The sequence below is a fragment of the Mandrillus leucophaeus genome, unplaced genomic scaffold (assembly GCF_000951045.1).
Source record: "Mandrillus leucophaeus isolate KB7577 unplaced genomic scaffold, Mleu.le_1.0 Scaffold252, whole genome shotgun sequence".
Taxonomy (NCBI): Eukaryota; Metazoa; Chordata; class Mammalia; order Primates; family Cercopithecidae; genus Mandrillus; species Mandrillus leucophaeus.
The window spans coordinates 323,760-341,212 of record NW_012102610.1 but is presented as its reverse complement, the minus strand read 5'-3'; the positions used below and the strand labels follow the sequence as shown (position 1 = coordinate 341,212).

General features: G+C 36.2%; 1 protein-coding gene across 4 annotated transcripts in view; it reads right to left on the bottom strand.

The window, feature by feature from the left end:
- The window catches only part of PPARG (peroxisome proliferator-activated receptor gamma), a 164,995-nt gene that overhangs the window by 39,948 nt on the left and 107,594 nt on the right, over nt 1-17,453 (bottom strand). For 3 of the 4 annotated variants that reach the window (XM_011983594.1, XM_011983593.1, XM_011983591.1), the window contains 3 exons: nt 16,904-17,131; nt 15,361-15,530; nt 2,246-2,384 (listed from right to left, as the gene is read on the bottom strand). In XM_011983594.1, the coding sequence (XP_011838984.1) occupies nt 2,246-2,384; nt 15,361-15,530; nt 16,904-17,123 (529 nt within the window). In that variant the 5' untranslated portion in view covers nt 17,124-17,131. The remainder of the gene's footprint in view (nt 1-2,245; nt 2,385-15,360; nt 15,531-16,903; nt 17,132-17,453) is intronic. The other variant, XM_011983592.1, reaches the window with a different exon arrangement.

Genomic DNA, 17,453 nt, shown 5'->3' with positions numbered 1-17,453 from the left:
GAGCAGAAATAAAGTTAACACAGAATGGAGTACATTTGCTTTGGGGGACGTCCATGTTTTCTTGCACACACTGAAAACAGCTGGGTGCTGACTTTGGTATAAAACTCAGAGCCTCTTTCGATAAAAAGGCATTCTATATGAACAAAAACTCTGTTGGCTTCACATTGGTCAAAGCAATGGATTTTAAATAGTGACTCAACTTCCTAGAAAACTTTGTATTTAGAAATGTTTTCTTCATGCAGCTAACAGGCAAAACTAATCAAAACCTTGTTGTTAGTCTGATGTTTTCTTTTCTGTGTGGCAAACAAACTCCCATAAAAACCTCTGAGGTTTTTTTAGTAATGTTTGCAATTTTTTAAGTGTTGAACTGCCTAAGTCTCTGATGTCGTGACACTTAATTCCTATATTTTCTTGCTTTTGCTAGAACTGAACGAACACTCCTATCAAGATTGACCCCCTCTAGAGATAAAATAAATTGTCATATGAAGTCAAAAGATGACCTATCAAGTTTATGATAGCTTCTTTGACTTTTAGGGGAGGAGAAAATCATACCATCCATACTACATAGGTTGGGGTTTAAATAATATTTGCCTATAAGCAATAAGCAATTGGAGATTGATTTTAAGTAAACGTATGCAATGCCTGTAAGCAACAGGAAATATATTTTACATAAATGTATGCACTGCCTATAAGTAACAGGAATTATATTTTACATGAATGTGTGAAGTGATAATTTTTTAATAGGCAAAAAATAGTGTTAAAAGTGGAACTGGCATGCTTTCCTAGGCTATCTCAGTGATAATGACCTCAAAGTCAATGATTTCTTCATGAAGATGAAATAAGTTTATTGCAACTTGATTGCATCACCTAAAATATAACCCTTGACTTGGAAACTTGCCCTTATGTTTTATGAGGTCTGAAATAAAAAGGAAACTGATGGAACTGAACCAGCAAATTATTTTGCAATCCATGACTACAGTTGTATACAGCAGATGTAGTCAATTGTTGAGGAAGGTTGGACCAAATTTCCATCCTGTTCAGTACTGCTGATAGCTCTATTCAAAATACATTCTTGCCTTTAGAGGAATTGACCCATAGTAATGATACAGATAGAATTTTGTGAACTATTTTTAAAGGGTAGGTTATTAATCAATGAGTGACTCTCAAATATCTTGATGGTTTCCACTGTGAAAACCAAATATCTGCATGATAGAGCAAAAATTTAATTTTCTCAGATGCTTTAGAGTGCATATAGATGAAAACTGCCTTCTCACTAGATCAGTTTTGAGAGAGATGAAAACAAAAGAAAGAAAAAATAGGATAGCTGATGAAATGAAACTTCGAATTTAATTTGGTCATGTTGGCATTTTTTATTTCTTGAGTGCATTGAAAAGAACTGATTAATACTTGACACATATAATACTACCAAGTTATACCTAAAATTTATTTTGTCAGCCAGGCAACCAATGAGAACTAAATAGTGATCAAGAATCATTTTTTCAAACATGTTTGTCTTCCAGGACTTTACTGAGTTAGTTCCACAGATCATGAAAACAGGGGTCTTTTCTCAGGTCTTCTACATCATTTCCCTTAAGTTGACACCCAAAGTCATAAGCTTGACTTTAGACACAGGTTTCAAAAGTAGAAAGTTTTATTCTCTTACGTTTCTATGGCATTAAAGTTTTGCAGAACTATAAAAATAATTTGTTTTACCCTTTCCACAACTCATGGATGTTCCTTGAAGTGAAGGAAAGGAACACTTGTCTTTGCATGATAAAGAGCAAAAAAAAAAAAAAAATTAATTAATTAAATAAATCTAAATTCTCACATGCCACTTAAAGTTCCAGACCCAGACATCTTCAGGATTTTCTTACGTTTAAAGTAGAAAGACACTACTGATACACACAAGTAAATATAATTCTCTATTTAATGCATGAAGCAATATAAAATTTAATCACGATGATCATTATATTTATTCTAAAACACTAAAGTTTTTCCCATCATCCCCCAGATTTTTCAAGTCTCTTCTCTCCTCATGGCAAATGCCCAACCAGAGAGAGAAGGGTTCTATAATTAAACGTTAAAAACACTGACCTAAATGAGAAATGTTTTATCGACATGCAATATTCTAAATTCTGGCATTTGGTGGAAAACCTGTACACATTTTTGGCAATGGCCTTAGTGTCCACTGGTCTGGCAGCTATAATGAGAATAATAAAGTATATGGTGATGACTGTTTACTCACCATTATGAGACATCCCCACTGCAAGGCATTTCTGAAACCGACAGTACTGACATTTATTTCTACTTTTTTTGTGGATCCGACAGTTAAGATCACATCTGTCATAGATAAGCTTCAATCTGATTGTTCTCCGGAAGAAACCCTGCAAAGGGATATATATATATATATATGTATATATATTATATATAAAAAAAAGAAGCAAATTTTAAGTCTTTGTGACACATGGAAGCAGCAACCTACGGCGAAAGGTTTACTGGCCTGGGAATCAGAAAAAGCAGGTTCTTGACACGGTTCTGTCACTGGTGACTTTAGACAAGTCACTTAACCTCTCTGGAACTAAATTTTCTTTGCTGTAAAATAAAGAACCAGAGGATCTCCACGTCCCTTTTTTAGCTCTTAGACACTGATCACATCCAGCTGCGGCTTTCACTGGATCTTGGCTCTACATTTGGTTTTCAGCATGCTCTAAGAAGTGCTCTGGATTTAATGTAATGCAAATAAAACACCATGTAATCAGTTCAGACTCTCTGCAAATCATTCCAACAGCATGCCCCAGCCTTTGTAATTGTGCTAAGCAGCCTGGCAAAGTTATAATCATTTCATTCTAAAATCTGATCAGGGCCAATAAAAATCCACATGTGGATAATTTTTTTGGAATTCTCTATGTTGCATAATTTCCTGCAGAATTTGTTTCACTTATTCATGCTGCTGAAAGTGTGCCCCATCATTGTTGTGGCTTACAGACAGAAAGAGACTATGGCAAATAACATGAGAAGTAATCAGATAAATCCTCACAAAATCGACTGCTATCTCAAAATGACAAATACGTCAATTTGAGGCCAACTGAATATTCTGCTATATTTACATCTTTTGGAAAGAGCTGAAAAAAATCGAATTGGACATGTTTTCTGACTCCATTTTTTGGGTTCATCATATTCCTATTCATTTCTATTGTGTTCATCTCCATAAAATTTAATTGCTAATTCTTTCAAATATATCTGGCCCTGTTTGGTGCAAAAAGCACTGCATTAGTATTGCTGCGATCATTGACATGCATTTTGACTTTCTCCAAATTTCCATTCTGAACTCTGGATGTTCTGATTACTTGACAGCTTCACTTAAATAACTAATAGCCATCTCTAAGCCAGCCTGTCCAAATTGAAGTCCTGACCCTCCCCTGCAAACTCACTTCACTTGCGACTTTCTCCATCTCGGCAGATGCAACGCCATCCTCCCAGATCCTCAAGCCCAAATCCTTGAAATCACTCTTGACTTATTTCTTTCCTCAAGAAGAAAGCTTTCTCTAAATACACACTTGCCTGTTTCCTTCATCGCCTTCAAGTTTTGCGTCTCACCTCTCAATGGGGCTAAGCCAACTTATTTAATACTGTGGCCTGTCCCTGCCCCACCTCTCTTCTGGAACTCTTGATCCTCTTGACTCTGCTCCAGTTTTTCTTCTTTCCAATAGCACTTATGACTTTCTAACACACCACAGAATTTACTTATTACTGTTTAAGTGTTTATTTTGTTCCCTCCCTCACTGCTCAATTAAAATTATAAGCTCCTCAGGGGCAGGAATAGCCTCTTATACCCCTGGATGGAATCCAAATGCCTATGATAGTGCTAAATTAAAATTTGTGGAATTAATATAGATGTCACATAACTTCCTTTCTGGGCCTCACCTTTTTCAACTGTAAAATGAGAAAGCACTTCCACCTCTGGTGGTTTGTGACTCCAAATTATGACTGAGATGTTACAAAGGCAATAGGCTTGACAAAGTAACCATTATTCTCAATTTGGGTTTGTCATTTCCTTGATCTTTAAGAAAATACAGGCTGGGTGTGGTGCTCACGCCTGTAATTCCAACACTTTGACAGACTGAGGCGGATGGATCGCTTGAGTCCAGGAGTTCGAGACTAGCTTGGGCAACAAGGTGAAACCCTGTCTCTATTAAAAAAAACACACAAAAATTAGGCAGGTGTGGTGGCATGCACCTGTAGTCCCAGCCACTACTCTGGTGGCTGAGATGGAAGGATTACCTGAGCCCAGGAGGTCAAACTGCAGTAAGCCAAGCTATGATCACACCACTGCACTCCAGTCTGGGTGACAGAGTGAGACACTGTCTCAAAAAAAAAAAAAAAAGAAAAGAAAAAAAGGAAGAAAATACAGTTTTATCACCTACTATGTAAAATGAAATAATATACTATTTAATTTTGCTTGTTTGAGGCTTTACTAAATGGTATTATACTATATGTAGTTTTTGGGACGCTATTAAAATTTAGTATGAGGTTTCTAAAATTTACGTTCTTTTTAGTGAAAGACTATGATTTACTCATTTTCATAATTATATAGTATTCCATTGTATGACTATACTATAATTTATTAGCCTATTTGCATGCAGATGAATGTCTGAAATGTCAATTTTTTGCTATTGTGAGGAGAGTTTCTCTAAATATTCCTGTAAATATTTTTAAGTAGCATTTCTGGGTTGTACAATGTGTGACTATTACATTTTACAAGATAATGCCAAATTGTTTTCCAAAGTGTCTACCAATTTACACTCCCCACAAGCGTTTTATGAAAGTTCTAGTCTCTTCCACATTTGGTGTTGTCAGACTTCTTAATTTTGACAATCTAAAATGTATAAAATTGAATGTAAATCTTGATTTGTATGTCCCTGGCTTTTCACTTCCCAATTTCTAATTGTCTTTTCCTTAAAATTGAATTTTAGACTTTTAAAAAATATGCTAGATATTAATCTGTCGTCTGTTACAGATGTTCAAATATCTTCTCCTCTGTTTGGCTTACTATCCTTGAAATGTACTTTTTCAGTATTTTTGTTTTCTTAACCAATAGATATTTCATTTCACTCTCATTCTTTTTTTTGTTTTGTTTTTTGTTTTGAGACAGAGTCTCACTCTGCTGCTCAGGCTGGAGTGCAGTGGTGCTATCTCGGCTCACTGCAACCTCCGCCTCCTGGGTTCAAGCGATTCTTGGGCCTCAGCCTTCTCGATAGCTGAGATTACAGGCATGCACCACCAAACTTGGCTAATTTTTTTTTTTTTTTTTTGGTATTTTTAGTAGAGATGGGGTTTCACCAAGTTGGCCAGGCTGGTCTTGAACTCCTGGTCTCAAGTGATCCACTCACCTTGGACTCCCAAAGGCCTGAGATTACAGACGTGTGCCACTATGCCTGGCTTACTCTCATTCTCGAGAGATTATTGAGTACTCAGTTATTCACTCTTAACACTTTGAATTCTATTATCCTTCTGCTTCCATTTTGCTGTTGAGAAGTCTCTTGTCAATTTACCTCTAAGATGATTTACCTTTTCTCTTTGATTGCTTTTATACTCTCTATTTGTCTTTAGTATTCGGCAGTTTTACTGCAGCGTGTCTGGGCATGAATTTCTTTTCATTTATCTTCTTGGACATGTTGTTTCTGCATTACGGCTTCACCTGTTCATCAGTACTGGACTCCAGTGAGATAAGTAGTAGACTTTCTTATTCTAGCCTTCACATTTCCGCACACCTCTTTTTTATTTTCCATTTTCTTCTCACTACTTACTCACTAATATTGATTGCCAAAGTAAAAATCAGAACAGAAGCAAAATAACATGAAAATATATAATTATACTGGCAAAAGTAAAAACAAACATTTCTCACTAAAGTTCACTAGTGAGAACAGTTCTACACTTTACTCTTCCACTGATCAGTGAAGAAGACATACCTCTTTAATAGTCAAAGATCCTATGAATCCTTCAAGAACTAAGAGCCTTCACATTCCAAAAGATCCTGGACAAGACATATTCTTTAAGACACTGTTGGTTTCATTCTTGGCAATTTCTTTCAGTTTCAGGTTTTTCTTCTGCTATGTCCAGTAAGCTATCTAATCCTTCCATTGAACTTTTATTTCAGTAATTATACTTTTAACTTTTAGAAGGTTTACTTTTTTTTTTCCACTTGGTTTTCAAATCATCCTGGTTATTCCTAATAGTTTATTGTTGCAAGCCTATGCCCTCTTCCTTTAAATAATCCATAATAGCTGCTTTATATTCTGTATCAGGCAATCCCAATTTCTGCTTCCCCCGGGAAGGGGAAGAGCAGGGAGTCTGTATCAGTTTTCTTGTTTTTGATGAATGTCATTCAAGATGATTAGCTTCTCACATGCTTGCTGATAGTATTTGGAACACACTTCTTGACCTTAAACTGGGGGACTCCTACAAGGTCTTAATTAGGAATTCAGTAGCCAGCAGTACTGCTGACTTACGACTATTTCAGACACTCTTGAGAATCCTGGCTTAATTCAAAAGCCTTACACTCAGCTCCTTCTCACTGATTGCTCAGAAAACTACTACAGGCATCCGCCTTTGGGGCAACGATCACTCCTGTACCTCTCTGGGCATCTACCATGGGGAAAACCCTGACCTGCTAAGTGTGCCTGCAGCTCATAGTTTCGAACTGAGGGTTTATTTGTTTCATTTTGTTTCATTGATGTTGTTTTGGAGAGTTTTCTCCACCTCCTGTGAGATCAGCAATGTCTTAAAGAATATGCCCAATGTAGAATTTGCTGGCAGTTGAAGTCTCTTTAATTCTCAAAGGGTTCTGAGGACCTTCAGATATCAAAAAGGTTTTTTTTGTTTTGTTTTGTTTTTGTTTTTTCTCACAGATGAATAGAATGCTAATGTATAGAACTGTTCTCATTGATAACAGTTGGTGAAATTTTTGTTGTTTACCATTGTGATCACAGATAATGTTAGTGAAAATTTTGATGTTTACCATTGTGATCACAGATATTTTATGATATTCCTTGACTTCTCTTTTGATTCTTGCTTTTTTAAGACTAATATTAGTGGGTGAAAATGCTACTTAGCTAGCTGACAGCTGGATGGCTCACAGAGTGCTCAGTTATTTGGCATGGCTAGGAGAGGAAGATTTTTTGATAAGAGAATTGTTGATCTCTTCCTTACATCATATACAAAAATTAACTCAAGATGGATTAAAGACTTAAATGTAAGACCTAACACAATAAAAACCCTAGAAGAAAACCTAGGCAATACCATTCAGGACATAGGCATGGTCAAAGACTTCATGACTAAAACATCAAAAGCAATGGCAACAAGAGCCAAAATAGACAAATGGGATCTAATTAAACTAAAGAGCTTCTGCACAGCAAAAGAAACTATCATCAGAGTGAACAGGCAACCTACAGAATGGGAGACAATTTTTGCAATCTACCCATCTGACAAAGGGCTAATATACAGAATCTACAAAGAACTGAAACAAATTTACAAGAAAAAAACAAACAACTCCATCAAAAAGTGGGCAAAGGATATAAACAGATACTTCTCAAAAGAAGACATTTATGCAGCCAACAGACATACGAAAAAATGCTCATCATCACTGGCCATCAGAGAAATGCAAATCAAAACCACAATGAGATACCATCTCACACCAGTTAGAATGGCGATCATTAAAAAGTCAGGAAACAGACGCTGGAGAGGATGTGGTGAAACAGGAATGCTTTTATACTGTTGGTGGGAGTATAAATTAGTTCAACCATTGTGGAAGACAGTGTGGCAATTCCTCAAGGATCTACAACTAGAAATACCATTTGACCCAGCCATCCCATTACTGGGTATATATCCAAAGGATTATAAATCATGCTGCTATAAAGACACATGCACACGTATGTTTATTGCAGCACTATTCACAATAGCAAAGACTTGAACCAACCCAAATGTCCATCAATGATAGACTGGATTAAGAAAATGTGGCACATATACACCATGGAATACTATGCAGCCATAAAAAAAGGATGAGTTCATGTCCTTTGCAGAGACATGGATGAAGCTGGAAACCATCATTCTAAGCAAACTATCACAAGGACAGAAAATCAAACACTGCACATTCTCACTCATAGGTGGGAGTGGTACAATGAGAACACATGGACACAGGGTGGGGAACATCACACACCAGGGCCTGTCAGGGTGTTGGGGGAGGGATAGCTTTAGGAGAAATACCTAATGTAAACGACGAGTTGATGGTTGCAGCAAATCAACATGACACATGTATACATATGTAACAAACCTGCACGTTGTGCATATGTACCCTAGAACTTAAAGTATAATAATAATAATGATAAGAAGATAACCTCAAGGTTATGGTTTTATTGCCCTGTAGAACATTAACCATTTTGCATCTTATTTCAGGATTCTTTCTTTCAGTGACTATATATTCTTGGTCCCGCAAGTTCTTCTCTGAACTAGATTTACCATCCTGCTTTTTCCTTGTTAACGCGTTTTAAATAAATCTTTAACACATGTTCAAAAAAAAAAAGAGAATTAAGTTTAACTCTTATAATGGAAATTTCTGACATGACTCAGCTGATGCCTTTCAAAAGTATATCACATTTTTTGTGATGATTCAAGGTCTTTCAATGAATAAGCATTCTAAACATTATACACTGTGTATGTAAATAAAATCTTGAACTGAATACACAGATCCTAGTATACATCTTGGAACTTGATTTTACTTTTTTACACTGAGTTCATGATAACCAAGTGTTTTCTTGTCATCTGACTCAAGGAATCTAGAGAAGCAGATGTAAGGATATTATCGAGTGCTTTTCTGTAAAATTATTTATTGATTTACAGAACAAGGCCGGCTTCTCCAAATTTTCTTCATATTACTGATGAAGAAACACTCTAATAACACTCTTCTTTATTATTTCAGAGTCCACAGAACAATGCATTTTCAACAACTTACTCTTCTGATGATCAGGAAGTCTGTGATGTGGTGTGTTGGAGATGCATCAGTCACCATTTCAGAAAATTATTTTGTGTATATATTTACTCTAATGTCTGCATATTTGTTTGTTAGAAAGTGATCCTATTTTTCATATCATTTGAAAAATTTTCTTTGATCTCTCCTTAATTGCTTTAATTTTAACAAAACATCAGGGACAATGAGACCTCAGAATGGCATTGTTGATTTTACAATGAAATTAACAGCCCTGTGCTAGGCTTGCACTTGGCTTTCCCATGAAGCATTCTGGCCCCTGGAAGCTGGATTAATAAGCTACAACTGGCAGGTGAGAAGAATTAAAACTCTTTCTGAAGTAGGGATGAATAGACATACAAGTGGCTAACAAGCATCCAGCATTCTTCTGTACACAGAAATACAAACGTAGATTACATTGTATTGTACAGTAGATTGTATTTACCGTATCTTTTGGTATGGCTATGGTTCTAAAATGATCTTTCACTAAAGACAAAAAATAGGATGGAACTTATCAAAGAAAAAAATATATGTCCAACATGTAAACAACAAATAAATGATAGCTTTCCAAGCTCTAAAGTATATATATGTTTCAGTTGCTAAAGGTTTTATTTTACATAAGTTTGCAATATTAACACACCCAAGAATCTGTAACTATTTCACCTTAATTCAAACCCAATCTACTCATTCCCATCTGTCTGACTGAATTTTGGCAAGAATCACTAATATAAACCTGTTCCATTTACACTGTAAAATTGTTTAGGAAGATCTACCAACAGTTGTTTTATGTTGTGTTTATTCTTTTCAATCCATAAATAAGCCTGCAGCTTTGTGGTCAACTGTATTTTAATTATGAATATAACCCATATTCTACTGTAATAGCAAATGTGAAGCTGCCAAAACACCTCTCAGAAAATACATGCAGATGAGTTAAACACATTTGCTAATTTCACTTTCCTGACTTTTTATTGCATATTGGTGATAAGCTAAGGAGATGTCTTTGATGAGTGACAGCCACTGGTCTAACGCAGCAGTATTCAGAATGTGGCAGCAATAATTTTGTTTAGTTTCAAAGTAGCAAAGAATGAGTAACTGCATTTCTTCAGAATGAAAAACTGCATTTCTTCAGAACGAGACTGAAGGCTTTATGGTCGCAAGACCCTTTTACTCTTTTTAAAATTATGGAAGATCCCAAAGAGTTTTTGTTTATGTGGACTATCTTTACTGACATTTATCACACTAGAAATTACAACTGAGAAATTATTATATACAAGAACATATAAGCAAACATTCCATTAGCTACCAGAGCTATGTCATCATCCTACATCATGTAGCTTGCAGAACACTCCACATACACTCCTGAGAGAATGAGAGTGAAAAAAGTAATAAAAATCATTATTATGAATATAGTTTCAACTGCATGGATGCCTTGAAAGGGTCCAAGCCCCAGACCACACTTTGGGAACTGCTGATGTATACCTGAAGAAGCCAAATGATATTGTTTCATTACGTAACCACATCGTACCAATATCATCTGAATCATTTTATAGATGAGAAAACCTGAGTAGGATGTAGCTAAATAATGACATATGCAAATGTACTTCACACAGTATCTAGTACGTAGTAAGAATTCAATAAAAATCAGAATAAGAATTTTAAAAAAGTTTCCTTTTTTAATCCATCATCCATTTAGGAACCAAGATGTCCTAATTCTTTCCCAACTGCAGTTCTATATCTTTATGCCAAATAAAAACCCCAGCGGAGGCAGGGTTTATTTTATAAGGTAAATATTTACGAACAATTTATTCTGTGCAATGAATATATAATAAATGCTATTTTATTCATTGGGTATATTAAAATTATTTTAAAAGACTGCATATCAAAATATAAGTGGATTCACACATTTTCTTTATATTAAGTAGTATATTACTAAATGTTTGAATTTTCCAAGAATAATATTTTTCTTATTCTTACCTTTAAAACGTGTAGATGTCTATTTTCCCTTTCCAAGTGAGTAAAACTTTCTTTACATTTTAGTCTAGGAATTCTGGAATTCACATTTTGGATGGTTTGCAAATTACTGCAGGTTAGTGTACAATATGCTTAGTTTTCTTCTATGTTTGTTTTTAAATCCATGATAGGTTAAGGACTCCCCTAGAGTCTTCAGGTTTTATTAAGTGTTTTTTCTCCCTCTCTGCCTTCTTCTACTTTCTAATCCTAACTTGAAGGCACCTGGATTTCCTCCTCTCTCTTCTCTTTTTTGCTACTCTTCTTCCCTGCTTGCTTCTAAGTTTTAGTGCTCTCAGAACTTAGATTTATCACTATAACCAACTACTGACAATGTTCCTGTCTTTCCATTTTCAGTTGTTTTCAGTAATGTTAGCTTTCCACAAATTTGTGACTAATAGGATTATGGTGGAACTACTTGCATAAAGGTTTTAGTTTTCTAAGTGCTTTACTAGCCCATAAAAGACAATAACTTATTGTGGAAACTTAAACCAATCATGCCGTTTTTATTTATTTATAGTTGTAAATTATCAACATGACCAAAACAGAATGGTTTCTTCAGATAAATATGGCTCAGAATTTAGCAACAATTTACTCACTCAAAAATGGTATCTAACTCAGTAAAAATAAACTCTAACTCATTAAATCTAACAATAAAACTCAATAAAACTACAAAAACACTCAATAAAAAATCTAAGTCAATAAAATGACATGTTCTTACTACTCATCAAGATCTTAGATAATTGACTTAATACAATGATTTCATATAAGGTCATAAATATTTTAGCTTGGTTTAAATTACAGAATGAATGGGTTTTAGTGTTTTAAATGAAAGCATCTCTTGCCAGGAGTGTTTCAAAGTGTCATTTTGAAATTACAGACCTTAGAGATGAATAAGACCTTGTGTAGCCAATCTAATGAAGTCATTTTACACATGGAGGGCCTGAGGGATACAATGTGTATGTGACTGGCTAGTGACTTGGAAAGTGGCAGAGCTGACTTCTGGTTTTTCCCTTTTCACTGTATTAGGTTGCCTTTAGAGTAAAAACTGTTTGAATTGAAGGGATTTTAGAGATCATCTAATTCAGAGTCATTTTATTTATTTATTTATTTATTTATTTGGAGTTAGGGTCTTGCTTTTGTGACCCAGGCTGGAGTGCAGAGGTGTGATCATAGCTCACTGCAGCCTTGAACTCCTGGGATCAAGTGATCCTCTTACCCAAGCCTCCCAAGAAGCTAGGACTACAGCCATGTGCCACCATGCCTGGCTAATTTTTTAAAATTTTGGAGGGATGGGGTCTCACTATGCTGCCCAGACTGGTCTTGAACCCCTGAGCTCAAGTGATCCTCCTGCCTTGGCCTCCCAAAGTGTTGGGATTACAGGCATGAGCCACCACACTCAGGCACAATCATTTTATAGATGAGAAAACCTGGGTAGGATGTGGTTAAATACTGATGTATGAACATGTTACCTTATACAGTTTTTGGCATGTAGTAAGAATTCAATAAAAATCAGTTTCCTTTTTTGGTCCATCATCCATTTAGGAACCAAAATGTCCTAAACCTTTCCTAACTGTTGTTCTGTATCTTTATGTTGAATAAAAAGCTCAACTAAGCAGGTGTTTATTTTAGAAAGTAAATATTTATGAAGTTTATTCTGTGCAATGAGTATATAATAAATTAGTACTATTTTTTCATTGTGTGTATTAAAATTATCTTAAAAGACTGCATATCAAAATGAGTGGATTCACATATTTTCTTAATAATTAAGCAAAAATTACTAAATGTCTGAATTTTCCAAAATACCCTTTTCACAAAGGAAAGAGATAATGATAAATAGTATCTCCTTTCCCACACTGTTATACCTCCTTGCCTGTCCATGTATGTGGCTCACAGTGATGCTGGAATAAGGAAACATGAGGCACTGCTTTGAGAGCCAACACCACCTAAGGAGTCAGAGTCTAATCTGAGGTCTGCCACTTACTAAGGGATGACTTTGGCAAGTTTTACCAACCTGTAATTTCTACATCTGCAATGTGGCCATAAAGAAGCCCAATCTTACAGGATTGCTCTAGGGATTCAAAGATATGCATATATAAATAATCTGTAAAATCTTGTGTCTATACAATATTACATGGTATAGCGAAAAAAATAAACAACTAGAGAATGCAGGAAATCTGCATCCTGGTGCCAGATCATCACTGTCTTGCCATGACACCTTGGAGAAGTCACCTTTTTGTAAAAATCCGCAAGATGCAAGGATTAAACTAGATCAGTGTCTCAAAGAATCAATTTGGAGAAAGGAACGTGGGGCAAAGCAGCCCCACTTTTATCCACTTTCTTAGGCTTTCAAATACTATATCATCCTTTGGGAGGCTGTGGGAGGATCACTTGAGCCCAGGAGCTCAAGGCTGCAGTGTGCTGTGGTAGCGCCACTGTACTCTAGTCTGGGGGACAGAGGAAAACACTCTTCCATGAAGAAAAAAAATTCATATTATTGTATCACCTAAAAAAAGGGTTCTGCTGAAATGAAATAATAAAGTTTCAACAATTTCTTTGAAGAAGATTTTTTTAAAATTACCTTGCATCCTTCACAAGCATGAACTCCATAGTGGAATCCAGAAGCTTTATCTCCGCAGACACGACATTCGATTGCCATGAGGGAGTTGGAAGGCTCTTCGTGAGGCTTATTGTAGAGCTGAGTCTTCTCAGAATAATAAGGTGGAGAAGCAGGCTCCACTTTGATTGCACCTGTGTATGGAGACATGTGAGAGGATAATTATCCCATGAAAACAGTCCTAAAAAGGCAACAAGGCAAGCCACCAAAGTATACCTTCATGCTATATTTGTATTGTTTTAGTGTAAAAACACTGGAGTTAAGGCAAGAAAAAGAAGGCTTTGTAATCGGAGTGCAGAGGTGTGATCATAGCTCACTGCAGCCTTGAACTCCTGGGATCAAGTGATCCTCTTACCCAAGCCTCCCAAGAAGCTAGGACTACAGCCATGTGCCACCATGCCTGGCTAATTTTTTAAAATTTTGGAGGGATGGGGTCTCACTATGCTGCCCAGACTGGTCTTGAACCCCTGAGCTCAAGTGATCCTCCTGCCTTGGCCTCCCAAAGTGTTGGGATTACAGGCATGAGCCACCACACTCAGGCACAATCATTTTATAGATGAGAAAACCTGGGTAGGATGTGGTTAAATACTGATGTATGAACATGTTACCTTATACAGTTTTTGGCATGTAGTAAGAATTCAATAAAAATCAGTTTCCTTTTTTGGTCCATCATCCATTTAGGAACCAAAATGTCCTAAACCTTTCCTAACTGTTGTTCTGTATCTTTATGTTGAATAAAAAGCTCAACTAAGCAGGTGTTTATTTTAGAAAGTAAATATTTATGAAGTTTATTCTGTGCAATGAGTATATAATAAATTAGTACTATTTTTTCATTGTGTGTATTAAAATTATCTTAAAAGACTGCATATCAAAATGAGTGGATTCACATATTTTCTTAATAATTAAGCAAAAATTACTAAATGTCTGAATTTTCCAAAATACCCTTTTCACAAAGGAAAGAGATAATGATAAATAGTATCTCCTTTCCCACACTGTTATACCTCCTTGCCTGTCCATGTATGTGGCTCACAGTGATGCTGGAATAAGGAAACATGAGGCACTGCTTTGAGAGCCAACACCACCTAAGGAGTCAGAGTCTAATCTGAGGTCTGCCACTTACTAAGGGATGACTTTGGCAAGTTTTACCAACCTGTAATTTCTACATCTGCAATGTGGCCATAAAGAAGCCCAATCTTACAGGATTGCTCTAGGGATTCAAAGATATGCATATATAAATAATCTGTAAAATCTTGTGTCTATACAATATTACATGGTATAGCGAAAAAAATAAACAACTAGAGAATGCAGGAAATCTGCATCCTGGTGCCAGATCATCACTGTCTTGCCATGACACCTTGGAGAAGTCACCTTTTTGTAAAAATCCGCAAGATGCAAGGATTAAACTAGATCAGTGTCTCAAAGAATCAATTTGGAGAAAGGAACGTGGGGCAAAGCAGCCCCACTTTTATCCACTTTCTTAGGCTTTCAAATACTATGTCATCCTTTGGGAGGCTGTGGGAGGATCACTTGAGCCCAGGAGCTCAAGGCTGCAGTGTGCTGTGGTAGCGCCACTGTACTCTAGTCTGGGGGACAGAGGAAAACACTCTTCCATGAAGAAAAAAAATTCATATTATTGTATCACCTAAAAAAAGGGTTCTGCTGAAATGAAATAATAAAGTTTCAACAACTTCTTTGAAGAAGATTTTTTTAAAATTACCTTGCATCCTTCACAAGCATGAACTCCATAGTGGAATCCAGAAGCTTTATCTCCGCAGACACGACATTCGATTGCCATGAGGGAGTTGGAAGGCTCTTCATGAGGCTTATTGTAGAGCTGAGTCTTCTCAGAATAATAAGGTGGAGAAGCAGGCTCCACTTTGATTGCACCTGTGTATGGAGACATGTGAGAGGATAATTATCCCATGAAAACAGTCCTAAAAAGGCAACAAGGCAAGCCACCAAAGTATACCTTCATGCTATATTTGTATTGTTTTAGTGTAAAAACACTGGAGTTAAGGCAAGAAAAAGAAGGCTTTGTAATCACAGGCAAGTTACAACATCTCTAAGCCTCACCTGTAAATATAAAATGGGAACGAGAATTAAGTCTGTGGTTCTATGATCCCCCCAGTACCCTGCAATACTACAGCTCTAACAGACAACATAGAGGATTTGACACCAAGAAGCTTATTTTGCTAGGAAATGTTCTGTCTTTGGTATTCATCACAATATTAAATTATACATTTTATTTAAATATTGCATTTTATAAGTACTTTGAAACAACTCTTGCAAAAGAACTACAGAAGGAATACCGCTGTGAAAAGGTCATGGTATGCCTAGCTAGATATGCATGAAAAATAAGAGCCCAGGTTAGCATTAGTGTTCAGTCAAAAGAGGTGGTTTGTGAAATAATCTTTGACAGAGCGTGGCGGAACTTATGGAAGTAAGCCCTACCTTTTACTAGTTAGGCTCAGGGCTACTAAATTTCCATATTAGGCTCTAACTGAAAACCACACAGATAAATATAACTAAGCATATTATTTATCTTAAAAAACCACTAGAAATACAGGAAGTTCTGACTTGTCAAGTAATGATTGCCAATTACATAGTGGTGGCTTTGGAAAACCAGCATGTCAGCCCACACATGATAAAAATCAAGGAAATAGCATCACAGAAATACATTTTATCTCAAAAAGTACAGTACTAGTTTTTCTTGAGTCTGATGTTTTGATGTTGATTTAGTTAATGGCATGAAAATTTATCAATAGGCTACAATGTTAAAACAAATTTGTGCTCAAAAGTAGGTTTCAGTATAAACTTCTGAAAGGACATAACAGAAAAAATGTACTGTAGTGGCAGTAATATAGTGAAGATAAGTTATATAACGTAAGGTGAGACTTGGAATTGTTACTTATTAACTTATAAGGGGCCAAAAGAATTCAAAGTTTGGATGATGGACTCTTAGCCTGAGATACAACTGGCAGTGTAATCAAGGTAGAAAATGTCCCTAAGAAAGAAGTAAGCAAGAAAGGAAAGAAGAGAGGAAGGAAGGAGTGGGAGAAGGCAAGATTGATCTGGGGCCAGCTTCCTTTCTTGCATTTCGTAGATACCTAGTATTTCATAGATAAACGGGTGAATAAATGAATGGTGAATGCCTTCTCTATTAGAATTCTAGTGTCTGCAGCACTATTTACTACAGGGTTACTGAGAGATAAGTCCAATTCCAGTCTTAGTAGTCTGAAAAGTGAAAATAAACATCATACTTTGGTACTCTTGAAGTTTCAGGTCATACTTATAATCCGCAACCATCGGATCTGTTCTTGTGAATGGAATGTCTTCATAATGTGGAGCAGAAATGCTGGAGAAGTCAACAGTAGTGAAGGGCTTGATGTCAAAGGAGTGGGAGTGGTCGTCCATTACGGAGAGATCCACGGAGCTGATCCCAAAGTTGGTGGGCCAGAATGGCATCTCTGTGTCAACCATGGTAATTTCTGAAAGGAAAAATAGACTAGCTGTGAAGTTAAGTCCCAGAGAACACAACAATCTCACAGAGTTTCAGAAAGAGAAATGAAAGAGTCTTTGGCAAAGTAATCTCATCTAGGTTCTCACAACAAGAGAAAAGAACATAACCACCTTCTTAGTGCTGTCCAGGCTGTTTTATGATAGAAAGGAAGTCACCCTTTACCCAGGTATCATAATAGAGAATCCTGAAACAGTGCAGACACATACAGTGTATCCATATAAACGCCTTGCCAACAGTCCTGCTCTCATTATCTTCTACAGAAGGTCATCAATTGAGTCTGTTAATGACTG